The 25054-nt window shown below is 43.1% G+C and overlaps 1 protein-coding gene across 1 annotated transcript in view; it reads left to right on the forward strand.

The window, feature by feature from the left end:
• Nucleotides 1-25054, forward strand: part of ZFPM1 (zinc finger protein, FOG family member 1) — a 247524-nt gene that overhangs the window by 120222 nt on the left and 102248 nt on the right. The window contains exons 2-3 of the mRNA XM_069216983.1: nt 4336-4467; nt 11886-11981. Of these exons, the coding sequence (XP_069073084.1) occupies nt 4336-4467; nt 11886-11981 (228 nt within the window). The remainder of the gene's footprint in view (nt 1-4335; nt 4468-11885; nt 11982-25054) is intronic.

A 25054-nucleotide genomic window follows, 5' to 3' on the forward strand; every position in this document is an offset into this window, starting at 1 on the left:
ACAGACATCAAAGGAAGGAGCATGACCAAAGACTAGGAAACCACTGGCCTGGTGAGCATGCACAATTAAGTAATGACAACAAGCGATGGCCAGGAGAGCATGCATTGTCACATGGTGAACATGGACAATGACTTGGTGAGCATTAGCAATGACTGGAGAGCATGCATCATGGACTGGACAGCACGGACAAGGGAGTAAAGAGAAAAGGCAGTGACCAGGAGAGCAAACATTGTCACATGGCTCAGCTTGGACTATGACTTGGTGAGCATTAGCAATGACTGGAGAGCATACATTGTGACATGGTGACCATGCGCAAACACGTCTAGAGTATTAGCAATGACCTGGAGAGCCTGCACAATGGATTGGAGAGCATGGGGAATGGAGTAAAGTGAACCGGTGAAGACTAGGAGAGCATACATTGTGACATGGTGAGTATAAATAGTGACACATAGAGCAGGCATTGTGATATGGTGAACATGTGCAAGCACTTGTAGAGCACTAGCAATGACTGGAGAGACTGCACCATGAGCTGGAGAGCACGGACAATGGAGTATATTGAACCGGTGAAGACTAGGAGAGCATACATTGCGACACGGTTAGCATGCACAAAGAGTGTTAGAGTATTAGCAATGGCCTGGAGAGGCTGCACCATGAACTGGAGAGCGTGGACAGTGAAGCGAAGAGAACCTGCCTGGAGAGAATGCGGTGTCACATGGTGAGCATGCACCATGAACTGGAGAGCATGGGCAATGAAGCGAAGAGAACCTGCCTGGAGAGCATGCGTGTCACATGGTGAGCATGCACCATGAACTGGAGAGCATGGGCAGTGAAGCGAAGAGAACCTGCCTGGAGAGAATGCAGTGTCACATGGTGAGCATGCACCATGAACTGGAGAGCATGGGCAGTGAAGCGAAGAGAACCTGCCTGGAGAGCATGCGGTGTCACATGGTGAGCATGCACCATAAACTGGAGAGCATGGTCAGTGGAATCGAGAGCCTCGGCAATGGACCAAAAGCTTGAGCATGAGATGGGTGGCTTGATTAACAATAAAGGCAACCTGACCACTGAACTGAAAATCATGACCCATCATGTGAGAAGCATGAAGAGCACGACTAATGACCAGAGAGGACGAGTAATGTACTGTTACGTTGAGCTGAGAACATAAACGGCGAATTGTGATTTTTCTTTTTTCATCTCGAGGGCAGAGGAAGGGATTCATAATTGGCAGAATAGTCTCTTAAGGCATGCCTACGCCGAGGGGCATCCTGCAGATGGTACTGTTCATGCTGTCAGATGAGTCTTAGAAGGACATTCTCCTTCAGAAGCGAAGGAGATCCAGCCACCGGTGCAGCAGCTGAAGGAGTAAAGCAGGGGAGGGTTAACTTTATCAGTCACCACGGAGCTGTGCAGGCGTGAAGGAAGGAATTAGCCTAACGATGTTTCATTTGCAAGGCGAGCGGGCGATTTGTTAGCCCACGATTGTTTCGGAATATTATCAGCCCCCGTTCTTAATTGTGCTGGAACTGAAATTAGCAGAATTAGAAAAATTGCCTTCCCCTCTCCGGCTGCCTCGTTATTCACGCTCATTGTTGGGGATGATGTATAGATGATGAGCGCCTTTGTTCTTGCTGCGTAAATATCCACGCCTGGAGTCACACACAGCCGCTGAGGTCGGACAACATTGTTCCTGAAGACTTTTTTTTTTTTTTTTTTTTTTTTTTTTTTAGTAATCTTTCCCTCTTTTTGCTGGCCTGCCTACACTTTGCATATTTAGATGCATAAATTACCAGGCACGTGACTGCAGCTGTAGAGGGGAGTTGGGACTGGAGGATACGCATTCTGTGGAATGTGTCTGGTTTCTGGTGGAGGGGCAAGAGTTGGCAGGGACATGTCTTTGACCTTGCAGTATAAGAGGGAGTCTTGTGTTTTTTCGTCTCTGACGATCTTTCCTTCTAAATTTAAAAGAAAAGTGAAGGCCTTATTCGTGGAATGAGGAGATACCTGAAGATGGCGACTTTGACAGTAAGGCCACTAGGACTATGGCAGACGTATGTAAATGACTCTGCTTTAGCCTTTCAGAGGAACTCCCTAATGTCCCTCTAACCCACTCCTCCCCTGTATTTTCTTTATTCAGTTGCCAGAGGCGCAGCTTCCAGAGTGTGTATGAGGTGTTACACCTCCCCTAATAAATGATTTATCTAGTAAGTAGTTGGGTACAGGTGCCATTGTGAGTAGTGAGGAATCTGGCGGATTTCAACTCGGACGTGTACATACATAAACAAGCACACACACATGCACTCTCGCTCTCGTCTCTGTTTTGAAGGACTCAAAAAAATATTGCTTCTTTTCCAAAATATTTTTTTAAATACCTCTGACAATCCACACTCGTCCTCCACTCCCTCTTACCCCTCCTCATTCCCTGCTTCTCATGTAATATATTTTAATATGATATGGCAGCATGATTCTCGGAAAATCTGATGCTAACATTCCCCCCAGTCTTGCTGACTAAGCTACGCCCATGTCAATTATATTGCGCTTGCGCACACCTCGGATTGCACACATGCGCTCAGCCTATCAGAGTCGGGAAAGACAACTTAGATCTACCAGAGAAGGAATTTGGTTTGTGGCTGGTGCCCAGGTACCGAGATCATATTCATTTGAAGCTGCAAAGAAAATCCTGTTCACTCGTTTTTTCTACTGTGTTGATTTTTTGGAATTGTCACTTTAAGTCAACAGGGATGCTTGAGCTCTAGATGACGAGAGCGATGGCAGATGTTTGGGGCGAGGAATTGTTATGTTACAGAGATTCGTATAGCATGTGTTCTGCTATTAACATGGCTTTGCAGCACCATCGGGGTTCTAGGGAGCTTCCCAGCGGTCTGGGGTATGAATGTCAAGGCCAGAATAACTGGTCACAATGTTGTGACCAGAATATCGAGAACCAAACGATCGAAATGGAAGTTTGTACATTAGCGGCTCGTGGGTGTTATGGGGGGCAGGGCGACACGCAAAGGGTACCCGGGGGGGGATAGTAATAAAAATAAAATAAATAAACTTACCTGCATGCCGTGCTCAGCTGCCGCTCTTCCCTCTCCTCCGCATACTGCAGTCACAGGCCCCCAGCCAGTCCTGCGGCCAGTCCTGACGCTGCTCAGAACAGCGTTAGAATTGGCTGGGAGGTGCCCAGCCAGGGCGCTCCCAGGCAGACCGTGAGAGCTCGCTCCTGCCAGGCAGCCCAGTGCCGGGCTGCAGAGAGCCTACTGCGCATGTGTGTTTGGCCGACCCGAGAAGGCCGGCCAAACATCCATGCGCACAGAGGGGAGTGCACAGTGCACTCCCCTCGCCCCTATCATCCCCAATGCCCGCACCTTTAACAATGAAAGGATAATAAACTTAGTTTATCCTCCTTTCATTGTTAAAGGATTTGTAGTGGTTGCCGCTGGCAGGGGGGGGCGACGCTCCTCCGGCATAGGGGAGGAGCTGCCACTGAGTTGGCATGGATTTTCTATACCTAACTCCACATATACATACCTTGGTGGTATGTATAACTTTGTGGTACATAGAGGTAGAGTTAAGAATAGTGAACCCACACTTTCTCTGTGTTCTTACCTCTTTGATATTTTGTCTCTCGCTTTTCTGCTCAGGATATGCTGAGCCGACAAAATTTCTGCTTCAATATTCCCTACTGCAACCCTTCACACCCTCGTTCTGAGCGTTCCACTAAAGACTGGACTCTGATTCCTTGTTCCAGTCGGATCATCATTCATGTGGGTGTGATCTCTATGCTGCTGTCATTCATAAGTGATGTTTGTAGCCAGGCGTCTTTAACAATTCATTTACATATAATCTGAGAGGATTCTTATGTGCAATGTTGGTTTGGGCTCGAAATATTGTGGTAAATGTAATTGTATTTATATAGCTCTTACTACCCCTAATGAAGCATTGAAGCGCTTTATGCAAGGCAGCATGCTGCTCCCAAATCCAAGATTAGTGGTTACTGCAGTTTTATTGGTTATTGTTGGTGAGTGGGATTAGTTTTATGCCCTCAAGCAAGCAAACTATTCCTTGCATTCACTTGTTTCTTTGTAATGGATTAAAGTGACAGAAGTTGGGAGTGATCGTTAGTGGAGAAAGAGTGGCTTGTGAGTTCATGCAGATGTTGGTTGGAGTTCATAGATGAGCTAGAGGAGCTTCAGTAGTATTAGGTTGCACTTGACAGTATAATGTTTTGTTAGTGCTTCACCTTATCCTTTTATCCGCGCTACCTGTGGGGTGTTGGGTGGATGTACATTTTGTAATAAGAAAAATATAAGAGCTTCCTTGTCTTGTTTCAAGGCTCCCTCGGTGACATGGAGGATGGAGAAGAGAAAGTGACTGAGGACAACAGCCTGTGCGAGAAAGACGGAACATGCTCTGATGTGGAAGGATCCGCAGAAGAGGAGAGCTCCTGCCCTTCCGGCAGTGAAGGTACCCATCATTATATTATGATATTACTTCTCTCCAACTTCTGCTTTCTGTCCTCTCACTTTCTCTCTCCTAAAGCATCCTCTGCATGTTGTCATTTTGCCATCAACCATGTGGCTTCTGCTTGCCATTGGTTTCTCTTCCTCACTCTTAGCTATTCATGCCTTTGTCACTCTCCTTTCTCTTGTCCTTGCTGGCTCTGCTTCTTTCTGTTCATTGCACATCCTTCACTCTTCCCCTTTTCTATCTGCCCTTTCTTCAGCCAGAACTGATTTGTTGCCTCTCCGTGCTTTTCTTCTCTTTCCTCTATTCCTACCCTTGCCTCTTTGTAGTTGTTGTCTTTCATTACCTTCCCTCCCTTTCAATCCTCCCGTTCCACTATCCCTACATGTTCTTCTCCCACATGTCAGCAATCCTCTTTGTGTCTCCTTTATCTTTCCTTACTCTTTCTAACTTATGCGTCTGGTCTTCTCCTGTTTTCCCTTTTTCTTGGCTTTGTCATTGCCTCCCTACATATTGGTCTCTTCTGTCTTTCTCTATTCATTCTTTTTATCTCATTATGTTCTTTTCTTCCTTCCATTCACTTCTTGGACTTCTAATTTTCTTCAGTTCCCCCTTTTTCTCTCTTTTATCCCTGATCTCTTGTTCGTTCTCTTTTTCCCGGACTAGATATTTCCTACTCATCTTCCATCAAGCCCTCTTCTACCTTTCTCCTACTCTACTGTTTTCCTTCATCAATATAGTTTTTCTGTTGACTTCTCTCCCCCATCACCATTTCCCACACTTTCAATCCGACGAGGCATTTGGACAGGCCAGCTTCTTATCCCAAAGGGATGTTTTGAAACCTGTTTATTTATTTTCACTTGCTTACCATTTAGTTTTTGCATTGCCTGTTGATTTTACTATTGTTGTGTTCACTAATGCTCTTGATTATTTTCACCTCTGTCCTGTACAAAAATGTTGAGCTTGTTTTCAGAACACGCCAGCTCTTGGTTTGTAACCCAGTGGCTGACAATACTAGTATCATGCACCCCATATAGATAAATATGGTTCATCGGATGTGTGGTTGGTAATACATTTCCATGTTTAGGGAGATGCAGAAAGTTAAGAGGTGACAAAGGAATCTCAGTGGAGGATAAATGTAAAACGTAAGGCTGGTTAATGGGTTGTACATGACAATATTGAGGTCAAGGATATCAACCTGGACACACATTGACTCCACTATGATGACTACCAACATATTGTCAGCACACATATGGAAGCATAGAGTTGCTTGTCTTAACTCCGCATCTACTGACCTTGAGTTGTGGAGTTGAAACCCATGAAAGTCGATGTAAAAACTCTGTAAGTGGTGGAACAGCAGTTAAAGATTTTTCTACATGAGGAACTTGTGTGGAAGAAATCCACACAGAATCACCTGAAAGAGTGTTTGCAATTAGATGAGTTTGTAGTGGTCGGAGAAAAGCTTCCTCCAAACATAGCTTTAATTACCGAGAAAGGTTGGAGGATCCCAAAATAAATGAGTGTAGCAAAAGGGTAATCCTGTCTTTGGTGGCTCCTCCGTTAGGGCGGGGGAGCGTTGCCCCCCCCCCCCCACCCCGTGCCAGCAAGAGAAGCTGCAAAACATTAACAAACAAAACGATAATAAACCATGTTTATTATTGTTTTGTTTGTTAAAGGGGCGGGACTACAGGGTGACGGGCCGTGAGGGGAGTGCACTGTGCAGTCCCCCTAAGTGTGCATGTATGTTTGGCCGGCCAAACACACATGCGCAGTAGGCTCTGTCCTGACCTGTTGCCGGGCTGGAGTGAGCATGCACAGACACCCAGTCTGCCTGGGAGCTCCCGGGCTGGGAGCTCCCAGCCAATCCTTGTGTTGCTATGAGTAGCGTCAGGATTGGCCACAGGGCAGACTGGGAGCCTCTGCCTGCCTGCAGCGACGGGAGAAAGAGGAGTGGCACAGCGGATCAGGTGAGTTTATATTTAAAATAAATAAATCAATTTTACCCCCACCCCTCCACCCGCCACCCCCGTGCGCCGCAGCCACCCCACCTGAGCGAAGCGAGCTGCTAATGAATCCTGTTAGCATCTGAAGTTTCAAAGTGGATGTTACGATCAATATGAAAGATGGAAGAACAGTATCCTAGTTGTGATGAAAAGAAGACACCACATTAAGAAGAATAGAAAGCAATGATGAAAGAGCTCTACATCTGGGAGATATTTTAAAACAGTGTAACCGCTTTAGGAGGAAGCCCATTTCCTAGATCCGAAGAGTAGATGATATAGAGAATAGTCATGGCAGAATGGCTGAAGTGGTTGCCAGAAAAGTTCATGGAAGCACAAGCCATACACCAGTGATGGGGTCTGTTGAGGATGACAAGGTATCATAGAGGTATTCTGGTCCACCCAGGGAAAGTCGGACTTGGCCACTCTCATTATTCACATACGTGATGTATCTCATCAAAGAGTAGGAACAACCAATCCCATTGAAAGTGGACATGCATGGCTGCTATTTGGCATTAATTGATTGGTATCTGACCTAAGACAGCGGCATACACATGTATCCCCATATAACCGAGAAGCCATTCCCATCATTAGAACATTGATCTTGAAAACTGATCCAATGAAATATTTTTATCTTGTACTGTGCATTAGGAGTCCGAACCTTTAATCAAAATGTATTTGGGGGATTAAAAAAAACGTGATCATCCTCCAACAGCCCTCTTGCCCTATTAATCAAGTGATAAGCCTGGCAATTAAGAATTTCCATAATTCCTGGGAGCATCTGAACTTCAAGCCAGTGTTGAGGCCCATTTTCAACAGCCAGTTTTCTCATATATTGTAAAGTTCCACTATGTTAGCATTTACCTTTGCTTCCTAGACTTTGCTAAGGGCTAGAGGCGGGAGACAAAATTAAAAACTCAGTTGGAGCTGTGTGTGATCCTTGCTTGTCTTATTTTCGGGTGGAACCAAGTGACTGGTGGGACCGATCTAGCGCACAAGACGGCAGCCATGCTTGTTCCGCCATTGTTGGAAGACTTTGCCCTCTTGCTTTGATAGGGAAGCAAGGCATCCTTATCTGATCTGAGTTGCTGCTGGAGAGTGGGAACAGCGCCTGGGCAGCACCTGGCACCAGCCTGTTTGATAAAATTGATAAAGCGATAGCACGCCCAACACTAGCTGTGGCTTCCCATGCTGAATGGCAACAGCATTTTCCTCCCACTGTTTCTAAAATCAATATGCCATCCACTTTGATTTATAACCAAAAATAATCAGACGGTTTCACCGCAGGGGTGATTTATTTGATGTTAATCACACAGCTATCGTCTCCATTAATAATCTGAAAATGCGAATGACGTCACGCAGCGGCATTATTTGTGGCGTTTATCGATTGTGTTGAGAATGGTTATCGGCCCTGGATGTAAAGGCAAACATGCACTTTGTGCTCCGATCTGCTGCACTGTCATATCCAGATAACCTTATCCGCCCAATCTCCAACAGCCGTTAATGGAGAAAATAATGGTTATCAAGTTGCTATGAGTACGCGACAAATAGAGCCCGCCTCCTGGACTATCAGACGTACAGCCGGAAGCAGGATCTTGCTGTAGAGTGGAGAGCTGAGGGTCAGCGGTGAGAAGTGGAGAAAAGGGGTGCTTGAATATGTTGGTGTTAGGTTGCAGTCTCACAAATTCAATCTTGAATGTGTTTATGCCATTGAAAGTTTAGCCTTCTTTATCCTTCAGTCACCTTTGGCCGTTCCTGGGTTCTTTTGTAAGTTTCCTATTAGTAGAGATTACTCTTATCTTACTTATAAACCTTGGGAGGAGTGGCCCATACAAAATCCTGTTGACCACAGATTAGCCACAAATACCAGATACATTGTACGATCGGCTGATAGGAAGCTAGTGGTTCTCTCTTAGTACCCAAGTGACCTTCCGTATTGTGATGCCTTGTGCCAGTCCTGGCCTTTTAAGTTAACATGTTGCACTCTGGGAATTGAAGTTTTGCTTTTAACACTAACTCTAGGCTAACAAATTCCAGCATGCTAAGTGTTATTGACATAAAAGCCAGAACTTGCTGAAGGTGTCTCACCAGAGAGGGGGACCTGTTAGCAGCTATGCGCCGGGAGGTTGCTAGTTTGGGTGCATTACATTGGACTGCCTCTATCTCAGCATGCCCAAGGAGCCAGCTTTTGGTGGACCTCTACAATTTCTGCCAGTGCCCACCACTAAAGTACTTTTGGCATTCCATGGGAAAGAATCTGAAAATCAGATGTCTGGTAGGTGGCTTCCGTATTCCCTCATCTCAGAATATGTTCAACACTTGAATACACAGTCACTGGTGTGATCTTGTGCAAATTCGTTTATCCATGAACCTTTAACCTTTGCCATCTATTCAAGTCAGTGCCTTTTTCTTGGCATGGCATTCCCTACTCTTAAGAATATTTGCTCAGTCAATCTAAGGAGCAGAAGAAGGGGAGCAGCCGTTTACCACTTAATTTTCATATTATCTTAACCAGAAGGGATGTGGTAATTTTTTTGGGTCGATCAATCGCCACTGTTCTGCATGCATTCTTAAACCATGATGGTTATTGTTAAGGAGACCTACGACACAAGGTTCCCTGAAGGGGATGATCTAGTGTCTGTCCCCCATTCACAAAGGTTTCAATCTAGAAATTCATCCTGCTCTAGGGGTATATTAAGTCATGTAAAGGATCCACAAAGAATACAAAGTGAGCTCCTGAAATTTTAGGGCAATTGTACATTTCCACCAGAACTGCAACTTTGCAATATTTACTCGTGGATTTTTTACTAAGTGCAGACGTTTGCACATTTATGTGTTTCCATTTGTGGAGTAACCAACCATTTATATCCCAAGAAATTTGCAGCTGTCCCTTTACTTTCTGACTCTAAAACACACCTTTCACACGGGTACATTTGTGTTTGTTTCCTGGACGAAAAACGACTTACAAAATGTATGAGAGGCATTTTGCAGAGCGAACCTGCTCTGCAGTGTCGCTTTTCTGTTCCCAACCCTGTCAAAAATGAAAATTGCGATTGTGAAATTGCACAAAGGATTCTGTGAATCAGGACATAAAATTTGTCATAAATTGCTTTTATTACTCAGAGTGACACTGTAGTGGGCACAAATCTCTGCAGATCTGACCGTCGGAATTCAAAAATAGACTTGCAAATAGAAACACAGACATATACCAGTAATTAGGGTTTACCACCCCTAAACATAAATGCTGTACTTCGTATGCCACAACATAGTAGGAGGTGTAGTAACACACCTGCAGAGATGGCTCCACTGATTGGCGCTAACCGAAGTGGGCTGCAGGGGTGACACCTGTCCTAGTACATTTCACATCAAGTGTGGTAGCAGTAAGTTGTAGTTTTCAGGTGTAAACAGCACACCAACAACATTTTGCTGATTGTTCTTCCACAGTAATTTTTGGGGATGTTGTGAGCTTTCCTGCAATAATCAAAATATGCAAAACCAACCATATTTAAATGTCTACAGTTGTGAAATCACACCGATGGAGTAGAAAATTGGATTTACCTGGATACCACTATTTCACCATTTGCCCTGTTACTCTGTTGGTAAGTCAGTGAGGGAAGATGGCCATGGCTACCTAAGATACCACTTTGCTGTACAAACTGCACTAGCAGAATCAAGCTGTACCCTCAAAGAAGAGTAGTTAGCAAAATAGTAAAAAGATGAAGTTTCTATTATAATTACTGAACATAAAAAGCATATATAGCAAAATATTTCACTGTAGATACTTTTGACAGAAGACCAGTATTTTTACTGCACCTTTAAGAAAGCCTGTCAGTGCCCATGTGTTTACTTTATTGTAAATAAAAGTCATAGGTCTAGTGTTAAAAAGACAACTAAGTAAAACAAATTAACACACCGGTGTGATCAGTGAATTGCAATGTTTCTTAATGGGAGGCTAAGGCATTCAGACAGTAAGCACATTCTAAACAAAAAAGTCACATAACGACAACAAAATTACTGTTGTTTCAGTGATCATCAAAATACACACTGGGTTACAAGTTACTAAACAACCGTCTAACAAAATGACCTCTTGATAAACCCATCGAGAAGTGAAAATGAATTGGAGAATGTAATGGGCCCTAGGGCCCCTTCTTTTAATGATAAAGTTTAATGATACATTTTAGAAAGGCTGATGATGTCTTGGACTCTCTGGTGAAGTGAAGGTCTGGCCTGTTCCTTTTAAGTGGGACCCTAGTTTAATTTTGCTCTAGGTCTGCCCACTGCCATTTTCGGGGCCCCCGGTTTAATGACATCACAGGTCTAACCTGGTGCTAGTGTCTGGGACCGCAGTTTCATGACATCACGGGTCCAACCGGTGTCTCTTGTCTGGGACCCTCAGTTTTAATGACCGTAAAGGTCTGCACTCCAGCCAGCTTCTGGTGCCCTGGGAGTGCAATGATGAGAGATGCGTGTTGCAGTTGTTGGGTCTCCTGTACCCCTGTGGTTGTGGGTGTTGGCAGGCACCTACGTAGGGCCAAGGTTATGACTGTAAACGTAGAGCCTGCCTGAAGTAGCACCAACCCATGCCACCTGGTTGCTTGCCCTCGTTAGTACAAGTTATACTAGTACAAAAAACTAGAGCTATGGCATTTTGAGGGTGGATGTGATCCAGACCAGGTTATTGGGTAATAAACATGACCCGGATTTTGAGTGCACTCTTGTGAAACTCGTTGAGCAGCTGTTCGTTCTTCAGTTACTTTTTCTTACTTGTTTATGTCCTCACCACATTTTCTTATTACACAGGAGGTCAATACCCCCAAAATCATAAGGGCCAGCCGGATAAGGTTACTCACCCTATCTGTGCTTGTGCTCTTTCAGGTTTGATCCACAGACCGCTTCCTCTTCTCACTAGCCTCGTGTTTTAATACAATTTGTAATAAAATAAATACATATAAACATAGAGGGCATTTCAGTCAGCCCCACGTAACAATAGGTTTTCAAATGTCAGACGCATTTTGCTTTTGCCCACCACTGACTACAGCATGAGACAAAAGGCTGGCTAACTTCAGCTGATGTTCTCTCGCAATGTGAGTGACATCACTTGAATTGAAGGCACTTGACAACAGCTTTAAGTTGCCAAGCCTCATTATGTGCCTTAAACTGTATCAGTGCGTGATTTTGAGGAGTGTACTGCCCTTCTCTGTTTATTGTTCCTCAAGTAGCAAATTTTATTGGGTTTATGAAGTGTTTCGATATCTAGTGTTAGAATGTGATCTCTACGAGATAAGAGTATATAATCTTTTCGGCACTACTGAGATGCAATGCCAAAGACTGTAGGAAGGGCAGATGTTCTCCGGCGATGATCCTCCCTGAGCAAGCTCTTTAATGGTGTGGTGTTACCTTGTCTTGTTTCAATTTCAGACTCAGAGTCCAATGAAGGTACAGACAGTCCGAAGCCCCTTGAAAATGATGAGATTGCCAACGGCGACCAGGAGAAGGAGGAGTGGAATGGGCCAGGTGAGTCACTGTGCAGTCGGTCCTGCCATTTTAGTCTACATCACTTTGTGTGCCTGGATTTGCAAGGCCACACTTGGTGTATTAAAAGTGAAACGTGAAGAATGCACCCTCCTCTTGGCTAGCGGACACTTGGCAGCTGTGCATCTGGCCTGTTCTCACTAGTTACTACCAGAGGATGCAGAAAGATTTTCACGTCTTGTTGCAGGTCATCTTGTTCCACAGAACAAAATAGATTGATTGCTAAAAAATGGCTTTCTGGAACTAATGAGAATTTATAGAGATCATTAGAACTAATTTTACCCATCATATGACACTTTGGGCTTTTACGTGCACAATATGCATGAGTACATGCTTTTTTTGGAGACAAAACACACACAATAGCATTTTGGGGGGGTGTTTTAACCGGAAGAAGCTGTGTGTGAGTCGCACAGTTCCATACTATTCGCATATTTTAATATGCGACGAGGGGTGCTAGCACTCCCGGATCCATGCAAGTGCAACAGGATAGGCCGAGACTGAGATTTTCTGTGCATTTTAAAAATCAGATTTGGAATCGGTGAGTAAGGTTCATCCAAACTTCCCCACACGTTGCATTTATCTGCTTTGAAGTGTCTGGAAAATGCCTACTTCCATCGTTACTAACACCAAAGGGGTGCACATTAGGGATGACTGAGAGGAGGGATTTTTGGTGGAAAAGGCAGGCCAAAATAGGATTGTTTTTTCTGCTTCAAAATGCAGGCTAAAGGCAAACCACGCCCGCTCCCCCTTCACCCAACTCTTATGTTGCTAAAATAGCAGTGAAAAGATGGAGATACACTTTTAGGGTGCTCTTACTGGTGTGTTGGTGGGAAGATCTGATGGGGGGAGGTTAGAATTTCAAAGGGTCTGGTGGCAGAAACTGACCCACAAACATATAATTGGTGTGATGTGGTTTGAAGTGCACAGTATGCTTTAATAACGCTCCAAAATGATGTGTTTGTTCTTTCATCTAAAACTATTTTATAATGTATTTTGTTAAAGTATATATGCTACTGGAGATTTATTTTTATAACTCTCTCTCTGATGCATGGTAAATCCGAATTAAAAGGACTTTGGGTAACATAAGTTTCCTATCATCACCACCTGAAAAGGACCACATGAGCACTTATTTGGCGAGTTGTTGCAGTGTGCTGGGGACAAAGCTTTCTGCAGAATGCTCTTTAAAAGCTTTAATAACTAATATGTGATATCCTGCATACTTTGCTTTTCCTGAATTCCCGAATTCAGAGCCCAGCGTGATAACAATCAATTGGGCTGTCGCTGGTTCTCCGTCGCTCATTTTGTTCGTCAGTAGTCTTATGCAGATGGCTTTTTGGTGACCTTGTTTATGGTTTGCTTAGAGTTTTGCCTACATCTATTTTGTAATTCCATTTTCTGATATCTTAGAATAATTCCGATCATTGTTTATGAAACATGTAGCATCATTCAGATCATCCATCAGGGTTTTAAGAAGAAGTGAAGGATTTTAAAAATTATATTTCTGGTAAGATGACCTATAAAATGTTCTCTTTGGAATCTCCAGTATTTCTGTTCTTCTGCTGTGAATATAGTCTGTTTTTAGGAAAAGTGGGGAAATGTGAGGCAGGGCCCAGAATGGACCTCTTCAATAGCAGTAGCTAAAACCTAAAGTTACGTCTGAAAATTTTAGGGTTCTGCTAAATTCGAGTAATTGGCTTTTGCGTAATTAAACTAAATTTCATTCTGGAAAATTATGCATAATTACATGCAATGTTGATCCGGCATTTAGGGCCTGATTACAACTTTGGCGGAGGGGGTTAATCCGTCCCAAATGTGACGGATATCCAGCCCACCGTATTACGAGTTCCATAGGATACAATGGACTTGTAATACGGCGGGCGGGATATCCGTCACATTTGGGACGGATTAAAACCCTCCTCCAAAGTTGTAATCAGGCCCTTAGTGTATTCAAAAAAAAAAAAAAAAAAAATGTCAAAAACTCAAGTGTTGTGAAAAACTACCACTTGAGTTCTCGTCATTCTGTTTTTTCCCACGCTATGATTTTGGCTTAATTACGTGACATGGTATAGTGGCGTAGCTTTGGGAATTTCGCATAACAAACATAACATGAAATTGTTATGTGAAATTCATTAACTTACGCATCATTGAAATTTCCCTGGGCCCTTGAAAATATCTTCGATATGAAAGTGGTGGGCATCAAAGCAACAGAATTTCAAAATGCTTACGAATCATAAACCTAACATTCTGGAGTCTACTGTAGAATTACTAGAGACCAAGGAGGATGCTATGTTAGGTTATGTTCGGTTATGTCTATTTGTATAGCGCAGTAATAACCCGTAAGGGCATCCAGATGGTTCAGCAGGTGCATTGATGAGTGTCCTCTCAGAATAATTCGAAGACTGAGGTTTACAGCTTGATCCGTAGGCTCAGCAATATGTTATGTTATCAGCATTTGTTTCAAACACTTTTGCACTTTCACACACTTTCTGCATTCTAGGATTGCCCTTCCGCATGTGTCTGGGGTTTTTGCTGACTGTAGTGTTAGCCAGTAGTGGTGTAGAAGGGCCGATTAGGTGGGTCTGGTGGTGGTTTCATGCTGCTGTTTTCTGGGACCCTTGGTTGACTTTCATTATTATACATTTCTTCATTCCTGCACGTCTTAAGACCCATTTCTGTGCACAGGATCGACTGTCCCATGAACCCATTCAACTGCGATGTATCTTCGAAAAAACACAAAAATGGTGGATGGTGCACAAAAGACTTTCCTCATCTGGGCACAAAAGTACCTTAAGATAATATTGTACATTTGGGTTGAATCTAAAGACCGTCAGCCATATTTTGTGAACTCAAGATGGAGAAATACTGTTTGCACCAATTTTCTGCACTAATAACAAGGAATGGAGCAGATTGGATTTACTTAAAACTAAAGGTTTGCACTAGGGCAGGACACTGATCAAACTACTTATTTTACACAGTTTTACTGTATTTATTTAATTGCTTTGGGCAAATAAATTTTCTCCAGTTTATCAAATACAAAAGATATGACACATTTTAAAGCAAAGTCAGTTTGTTCTATTTTCTATTCTAAAAGAAGCAGAAATAGTGCAGACTCGATTTGCTCTATTATTTGACATAGAACCAATGTGCACAATAGTTTCTTTGATAAAGATTCTAAGACGCTTATTACATAGCTCTCAAGCCAGTGATCCATCACTTTAAAAATGTATATATATATAATTCTATCTATCTATCTATCTATCTATCTATCTATCTATCTATCTATCTATCTATCTCTCTCTCTCTCTCTCTCTCTCTCTCTCTCTCTCTCTCTCTCTCTCTCTCTCTCTCTCTCTCTCTCTATATATATATATATATATATATATATATATATATATATATATATAAATGTATATATTTCTATCTATCTTAGGTTTCACAATTTGTTCCCTGCAATTTCATTGTGGTGCAAATACTTTATGTAAAGTGAAAGTAGCAAAATATCTTTGCTCCATACTCTTTTGTGCAACCAGCAACAACGATTGGCAATTAGTGGCATTGGTCTTTAAAAACGTTTCTGTTTTGTTTAATATGTTTTTGTATTGAATGTCCTGGGGAAAAAACAAACACTTTTTAAAGTTTTTTTAATCCCCCCCAACGATGGCTGAGAAAGTTCACTTTAAATGGTACATTTCAACTTTAACAGCTAAAAGTTATTACTTGGCAGCTGCCATCGTTCTTCCTCCTAGCTATTCTCTGACACATTGCTGGTAGGAAAGGTTTATGTGGTACTCTGTTACTTTATGTGGATGCAATGTATGTGTGCATCACATAAAGTAAGAAAGTGTCACATGTCATTTCAAACTGCAATATGCCATAGATAGACAAGGAAGGAGAAAGGTGGTGGTTGCCAAGTGCTGAACTCCGGGTGTTAAACATGTGGAAACTGGCTTAAGGCACATTGGAAATAAGTAAAATGTCAGAATGATTTTTGGATTGTGTTTCGTAGGGTATTCATGATCAAAAGACTTTTGGGTGGAATGTTCCCTTTAAAGAATATACTGGTAGTTTTGTTTAGCGGTGTAAGAAACCAAAGCTTTTGCCAGAAAAAAAGACGATTCCTCTATATTTTTTGATAATGTTTTGTTTCTGTTCACTTAAATTGTATTATTGCTTACTGATATTGGGCTAATACTATCTAATTGTCAGACCCGCAGAACCTCTGTAGTTAGACCCCTAATGATGCCTTCATAAGTGTGTGCCATGATAAAACTTACACCAATTTTTGGTACTTTGAGTTTAATACAATTGAGTTAACGTAGGTTTTTTTTTTATTGACAAGGGAGCTCACCCTAGCGTGGATCAAGGCCAGTCCTTCCCAGGCCATGTTCAGCACCACCTTTTTGCCCCTAGGGCAACAGTTTTCCTTGCTACACTTGTCTACTGTGTAAGCAAACATTGTCAAAGCCAATAGGTCTTCCTTTATTGGCCTATTGGCTTTACCAATGCTTTTTGTTGATGCTGTGGAGAATTGGCAAGAACAAAAAAAGAGGGGAAGAAAAAGACACAATGATCGCGGCCATCCGCAGTCATTCCCCAGTAATGCATGTGACTAGGGAATGACTGCATCAATGTGTGCATCCATGGGGGGGTATAGACTTGTGTCACATGTACGAGTGCCTACAGAAGTGTGCGGGTGCCATTTTCATTTTTTTATTTACCAATTAAGGATGACAGATGCACTTGGATGAGTGAATACAAAAATAAATGTACTTGTGCAAAAGCTAATGGCAGCTGCCAGGTTCTCCTAATAAAAGTAAAAAAAATTATTGAAAAGTCCACGAAGGGTAGGGAAGCAACAGACAGGTGGGTTGGGGGGAGGATCTAGTACAGGGAGTGAATGGGCAATGGAGGCACTTGAAGCTTGGACCGTAGGCAGAAAAAAATAAAGGAAAAAAAGGGCCATGGAGGTGTGGGGAGAAAGCAATGGACAAGAATGGGGGCTAGGGATGAGGGAGAAATATGGAACGTAACACAGCCAGGAGCGCAATGTCTGACTGAAACACACACCAACTTTGCTATATTCAAAACACAAGAAATGTGTGATTCAAGCACACAATCTCTTTATTTCAGAATTAAACCCAAAAGATCTGGTCAGTATTAAACCCACAGGATCTGTGTCGGAATAAAACTCACTAGGCATGTCTCAGGATATTGATAGAATTAAATTCACAAAATATATGTGTGAATTGAACACGCAACATCTGCGCCAGAATTGAATCCACAAGATCTTTGCCTAATCAAACCCACAGGTTATGTAAAAACAACAAACCTGTATCTTGATTAAAAACACTAAAGCTGCATCGGAGTCAAACCTGAAATATCTGTCCCAAATTAAATCCACATAATGTTTGTTGGAATTAAACCCAGGAATGTTGTACTGTAGTTACACTCACACGATCTGCATCCATATTTAGGGCCTGATTATGAGGTTGGCGGTCGGGAAACCTGACTGCCAGACCCGTGGTGAGGAGACTGCCGTCGAGGTGGCAGTCTCCCCACTGGCCCTATTACAACTTTTCCACTGGAATGTCGGGCGGGAACCTGTCGGGCCAGTGGTAAAGGTGCAGAAGCGTTGTCCCCGACTCATAATGGAGCCGGCGGCAATACTGCCGCACGCAGGGTGCACCAGTGCCCTTAAATGCACACTGTCTGCACAACAGGGCACATTTCAAGGGTGATGGGCAGGGGAGCCCCTGCACTGCCTCTGCCGTGGGCATGGGCAGTGCAGAGGGCCCCCTGTGGCTCCTGCACTTGTTCTCCACCAGCCTTTTCATGGGGTCAGATCACCATGAAAAGGCTGGCAGAGAACGAGGTTGTAATCAGCAGCATGGCACTGATTTCAGCGCCTCCCTGGCTGATTACAACCAGGACTGCCATCAGCCCGTCGGGATCAGTGATCCTGGTGAGTACGACAGTAGGTTGGTGGGTCTGTCCGCCAACCTCGTAATGTGGCGGTCGGACCGCAACAGCTGTGGTGGTCCAACCACCACCACGAGACTGGCGGTCTTCGGACTGCCAGCCTCATAATAAGGCCCTAAATCCTGAAAATTCGTATCAGAATTGATGTGCAAAATCTGTGCTTATATTAATCCCACAAATTATATATTGGAATTACCACACAACATCTGTGCCAGAATTAATTTCCAAAGAACGGTATCAAAATTAAACCCTCTGCATCAGAATTAACCCCACAATTTATGCATCATAAATAAACCCACAAGGTATATGTCAAAATGAAACTCACTTGAATATGTTCGAAGTAAGCCCCTAAAATGTTAGTTTTTTGTGTCCGTAATGAACCCATAAAATCTGTGTCAGAATTAAACAGACAAGATCTGTGTTACAGAATTAAACTTGCAATATTTCAGTGTCGGAATTAAAATTATATGATCTCAGTGTCCGAATTGAACCCAAAAGGTCAGTCACACTTAAACTCACAGGATCCTAATATGAGAACTATTCCCACCCAAACTTTGTGTCTGAATTAAACTCTTAAAATCTCGAACCAAACCGCAGGATCTCAGTGCCAAAATTAAACTTTTAAGGACATTATAAGGATTCCAATACCTGTGTCAGAATTAAACCTCATGGACCAAATTACACCCACAGAATATTCATGTTCAGATTAAACCCACATGACCTAGGTCGAAATTGAACCTACAGTATCTGTGTGTGTCAGTATTAAACCGGCTAGATTTCCATGACTGAATGAAACCCACAATATCTCGATGTCTGGATTAAACCCACATAATCTGTGTCCCAGAAATAAATTCACCAAATCTCCATCCTTGGTTTAAACACACTAGACCTTTGATTTTTCTGAAACCCACAACTTCCCTCTCCCAAGTTCAGTTCCCTGAGCTTCTACAAAGGATGTATATTGTGCCTCAGATTTCTGATCAAGCACAAGCCATGTGCCTGGGGTGTCTGTGCCCTCCACTCTACTGACTCCAGAACTCCCCTCAGATCTTTGTTTTTTTCTTGGAACTGGAGTGACTTTTGAGAAACTCTTGCCTTTTCGCGTGCTCTGTTTAGTCGAGTCCTAGATGGATCATAGCCCTAGTCTTTTTGTATCTTGACTCTTTGTATAATGAATGCAGAGGTGATATGAATATCTCGCAGGGCAGTCGGTTCGTGGGTGATGTAAGATACAGGGATCAGTTAAGGCTTATTATAGCTCCGCTCTGACCTTCAGAGGACAAGTCCTAGGAGTGTCATGCCGCTGGTTGTTTCCTTGTAGGGCAGTCTCATTTGCTGAGGTGGCCCAGCCCACAGGGTTTCTAGAATTCTGAGCAATTTTGTACAAATATCTAGCATTTTCTAATATAAAAATAACAATGTCCCCATTAAGGGTTATAGGACATAACGTGTGTATGTAAAGTGCATGGCCATTCAGGGTGTTTCTTGGTGTTTACTGTTACAATACTCATTTTAACAAACTCTGGATAATGAGAGGCTGAGTGAACTCAAAAGGATTCACACTTCTGACCATGTGGTGAAACAATAATCCCTGCAGTGTATGCACTAGTCCATTGCACCATCAGACGAAGTTAAAGTAGATGTCACAACAAAGTTCTTTGTCGTTGTGGTCCTCTTAGAGAAGCTCGCTACGGGTTCTTTTTTGCTCCTTCCAGGAATGAAAAATGAAGATCTATGATTGAGAAAACTAGCAATTGAAGGAAGAAACGTGTATAATTAGATGGGGCTCTATGATTTAAATGCGGTTTATTAGAATTGAGAAAGTGTGTTTTTTCAGATATTTCTGAAGGAGAGGTGGTATGAGTCAGAGATGGTCCATCAAGAGTGTGTGCCAAAGCCAGGGCTGTCGGACTGTGAACTGCCTGCCTCCTTTTGAGCTGCATGTTCTGTGGGTGTAAAGTAGGATATGGATGGAAGAGCTTAAGGTGTCTCCCGGGGCATGGTGTACCCTTTTGTCGCTTGGGTATTTTTGTGGCGATGATGGGCAGCATGGAGAAATTTGAGGATAAGCAGTGGACTCTGAAGCTCAACTTGGTGCAGGCTCAGAGTCAGTGGAATACCTAGATGTGATGAAGTCACTGTGTCCTTCCAGTAGCCAGCCTGCCTGCAGCAGTATGGTGCTAATTGCACACCTGCCAGCAGACAAATTCTGTAGCCCAGGATGTGCCTGCGCCGCTTATTTTCTTCTTCTGAGGGCACCATGCCCTGTAATGGGAAAGACCTCAACCCTGCATGGACCCACACTTAAAGTGTGCGCTTTCCTACCTGAACCAGTTCAGAGATTGGCTGCACAATCTGGGGTCCACTCCAGCTAGGATCTACAACGCCAACTGTGGCGATAGGCTAGTTAATCAACTGTAACTTTATACAATGCCACCTTGGCATGGACAGAAGTAGAATATCTCCAAGGACTTTAATATCAGTGCACCTTGGCGCCTGCCCTGTTGTGTTTTTGATCAACAACTAAGGTTGCCTGTACTCAAACATATTTCTTAAATTATCTTTATCCACTGGATGTCCTTTTACATTTACCTCCTATTGTTTCAGAGTTCAGGAAAAGGTCCACGTAAACTTGTGTTGACAGTGCGGAATGTTTCCTGGAGATGATAAAAAGCCTCAAGCTTGCACAGGGTTGCCTCTGATGCTGGTGACTTACCTTCAGCGCTACAACAGGCATGTAATGCTTACCCATGCTACACTGTGTGCCCCTATCGCACAAAGCTGCATCCTCACTGGGTCTTCATGGTGGTGAATTGTGGGCACCAGCACACGTTCCAGAATATTCTTTGAAAAAAAATATATTTACATATTAGAATGTGGGAGGTGGTAGCCATCTTGGGAAGGCCCAAATAAGGTAGTGGGATTTACCCAGGGCAGAGAAAGGCAGATAATCTCTTTCAGTTAGCTGTCCAGCATGATGGTGTTTCACAGGAGGATTGTGCATTTTCCACCAGTGCAGGAGAGATGTTCCTATCAGTGGGTTACACAAATCTTTGTGGAGTAAGTCTTACATTTCTTGATGGGCACATAAAGCTTGTCTAGACTATTAAAGGATTTACGTGGATTTAACATAGGGCCAGGAATAGCAGGGTTGTTGCCAAATTTTCTGTTCAGACATTAACTGTGTTAATAGGCCGCATTTATTAGATTGATTGTAAATTAATGCCCTTCATGGGGGTGCCCTGAAAGTCAGACATAAGTCTGACCCTCCTGTGTATACATTTGACTTGACTGGGTTGCCTGGTTCTTCAGACCATCCATGTCTGCTGAGACAATGATCCTCTTCCAGCCTCCTTCCCAGACTCACTTTCACCTGTTCTGGAATGTTTATATAGTACAGTGTACGATAAGATATAGTGATGGACCAAAAGGTTTTTTAAGATGTATAAAAATGTTTTTTATGTGTCATTTAACATATTGCTTTGTTGCAGGAAAAAATGAATATTTTTATAAGAATATTGCGAGACAGTAGCTTACTTATATGATTTGTTAAATCTGATTTGTAAGATTGCCATTTGTTATTTAAAATTGTTGATGTTGGAGGAAACAGTATATTAAGGCTGCATGTCCGGGTTTTCAGGTGAAGGGTGCGGCTTGGTTGTTACAAACAAAAGGGAATCTTATTTGTGGAGTGGTGATGCCAGGCCAAAATAGGAAGTGATGCCATTGTGGGCATTGCTCAGTCATTGCCTCTTAAAGCCCATGCCAGCTGTTACAGACTTCCTTGAGTATATCAGTATTCAGGAGTGTTCCAAATGCCTGGTGGTTTAGTGGTGCCCCTAGGGCATCCTGGAGCCTGTATTCAAGGAATCCCTCTGGCTTGGCTTGGTGTGCCTTGTACACATTGTGGCACAGAAGCTTCTGCCATGAAGACCAGGTTTGAAACCACAATCAGCTGTAGCAATTTTTTTTAGACCACACCTCATCATAGGATTGAAGTCATAGAGGCAAGGTCATGCCAGCCCATCCTCTGAATACAATTCTCAGCCTGCAGTTTACCAGGGAAACTGGGAAGTGGCTCAATGACAGACACACAAAATGTGATGTGAGGGATGCTTGCATTAAGTCTAACCACTGGCAATCGCTTAGGGTAGGCTTCCACTACATCATTCCTTTGCCCACTATACCACCTCCATTTGGATCCATCCATATGCAAATAAGTCTTGACCCTGCTCCAATGGGAACAGTCCAGCCAGAACTGCCAGACCAGGTCCTCCATGAACCGGAACACAAGTAACGCAAGATCAGTTTTTCCGTGATTAGGGCTCTTCAGTCTGGTGTTAATTGATTCCAGTGGCACAGTGAGCAGCTTTTTCTGTTAATTTCTAGTTTATTGTTGTTTTGTACATTGCCCAGGCAATCTGGAGATCTTTTCAGGGCACTAATAAAAACCAATAATAAGATCACAAACTTCTGTGATCTCTGTTTTACTATTTCTGCATAGTGAATATTGCTTAAGGGTAGTAGATAATAGTCAGTGTTAGTTCTACAATAGAAAAAGTGACCCAATAGTTCTAAATAGGTATAACTCCTTTTCGGCCATGGAGCAGTTTTGTAATATCGACCAAGCTCTTTCCATTCCACAGTGGGCAATCTATCCACCAAGCCCCACTTCTGCTCTTTTGGGCTAATGGTAGCTGAAGAACAGACGGCTGTCTAGGCCATGTTTGTGAATCCTGCACTTTGCCGACTTGAATGTTAGGTGCGGCGCTTCAGCGATGTCCTCTGGCCTGAGTCGCTGTACTCAAAAGGACTGTAATGTGCGCAGGTACATTGGAATTATGCATGTCTGCGTCAGTTGCATTTTCTGCAAATTATGGGTTTACCTTACTTGCCACGGAGTTAACCATTTTAGCAAATTTCAGCAAAAAATGTATTTCCAACTTAAATGGATTCAAAGGTTACTAACAGACACCCACAATTGCAATCTCTTTGCAAAGGTTATCTGATCACTTTTCACGTGTTAAATGGGTACTAATGAGGTGAACCTTTACCCAGATGGAGTTAATGTGTGCTAAGTGTACAGAAAATGACCTATTAGTACCACAGTATCTCGAAGTATTCATATCTCCCGCAGATCTGCAAGAAAGAGTGCCCAGAGTAATAAAGCGCTTCTGTGCCATAATAATGGAAGAAAGCGCTATACAGATACCAATAATATAAAACAATTTTGATCTTACTCTTTTTGCTGAATACACAGCCTAAGCTCGGCCAGGGGGCCGTGGAGGGCCTCCCTCCAGGTTTTTTTTTTCCTCTTTATTTTCATCCTTAGGAGTTTGCCTGGTCTGCGTCCTCCGCGTAAAGGATATTTCCCTATCGCCTGCCTGCAGCCCATCTCTATTCTGGTAATTGGAGTGATATTAATTTCTGTGTGGCTGGGAGGGGATGGCAGCGGGGCGATGCTGCGGCGATAGGGTGTTCCTTTCACACAAACCGCGGCGATAGGCTTTCTATCAGCCTCCAAGCAGGCTCTCTGCTTATCGGGGAGAGAATTGGCGCAAGGGAAAGGGGGGAGCAACTTGGTGAAGACCGAGTTTGCTAGTTTTATCTCCGAGATCCGCCCGTATGTCAGCGGTGGCCAGTGTGGCAGATGTAAGAGTGCAAGAAAGGATGGGCGGATCCCTTTCCCAGCATGCCCTTGGTGCCTCAGAACTAAGGGTTTTCAGTGACCGAGCTATAGTGGGTCAGTGAGTGACCTGGTGATAACTTGTTGTTTGTATAACGCTTACACTGAACTTCTGTCGTTTCTAAGCGCTGTAAATTACAGACGTTCGTATTACTTAATTTAATGATACTCTGGAACTCATGGCCTTTTCGCAACGCATACCTCAGCGGCGAGCGTTCAATGCGCCGAGCCATCCTAAACCATCAGCAGGCACAGGAGTTGCAAACCATGCCAAGGTTTGCTTGGACTCTAGGCAACAGCATCCGGGCCTCTGCTGTTTATTGAGAGGGATGCCTCTCTGCAGTCTACTCTGGGGAGTAAGGACCAAATTGTGGCATCCCCTTCCCCCAGGGCTGTTAGCATGTGCAATCTCAGAATGGGGTGGCGTATCCACTAAATGGAGGGCTATGATGTTTGGATTGTGGCGTCACTTCCTGTTACATTACTTTATTTGCATTTCCTCTTCTAATTTGTCTCCTATTGACTTTTTTTTTTTAAGGACTTGGTCGCTGGATTGACCACTAAACGATTAATCTATACACAGTGCTTAATTTTGTAAACAAAGAAATGAAAAATACCTACGTTTTTCGCAGAGGTTGAGTAAGTTTAGTAGGAGAGTCCCTGCCCTTAACAGGTCCTCTGGGAAACTGGATACCTACACTTTTGTATTTCCATTTCAAGCACTGTCCATACAGGAAGGGAGCTGATCTCACATGAACAGTTCTAAATACATGGGAGATGGTTAATAATGGGCCATGCATTAAGGTTTCTGTGGTTGGAGGGCTTATTTGTTCCTAGGGTCGGACCATGCCTACTACAGCCACTAAACAAACCTAACTGTATTTGCCCCTTAATCAGAATTTGTTCCAGAAAATTGAAACCTGTTAAACATTCTTGTCAATTTCTCGCATATATTTTAGGGGATTAACCAGCTAGAATGACCACCAGTCCAGGGTTTCATGGTATTAGGAAGTCTTCCATATGTCAAAAGTTTCACAACCTTTGAAAATTAGGTTTTGCTCAGGTGTAATTAAAGTAAGGGGTAATAAGCCCTATATAAATACAATTACAATTAAGGTCTAGTGGTGGCTCTCCATTCTGCATGACCCGCTTACCAAATGCATGACTGCTTGTGTCAGGGTACGAATGTGTTCTGAAAAAATACAAAATAAGTGTTTAGTCAAAAACTACTTCTCCCATTGGACCAATGCTTTGTGAAAAAGGAAAAAAAAAAGAAAAATCAAGTACGATTATTTCCAGCTACTCACTGTATTTTGTTATGAAAGTAATAAGATACCGAAACTAAATCTAACTTTGAGTGCATTACATGACACTGAAAAAATAAGCCATA

The sequence above is a fragment of the Pleurodeles waltl genome, chromosome 12 (genome assembly GCF_031143425.1).
Source record: "Pleurodeles waltl isolate 20211129_DDA chromosome 12, aPleWal1.hap1.20221129, whole genome shotgun sequence".
Taxonomy (NCBI): domain Eukaryota; kingdom Metazoa; phylum Chordata; class Amphibia; order Caudata; family Salamandridae; genus Pleurodeles; species Pleurodeles waltl.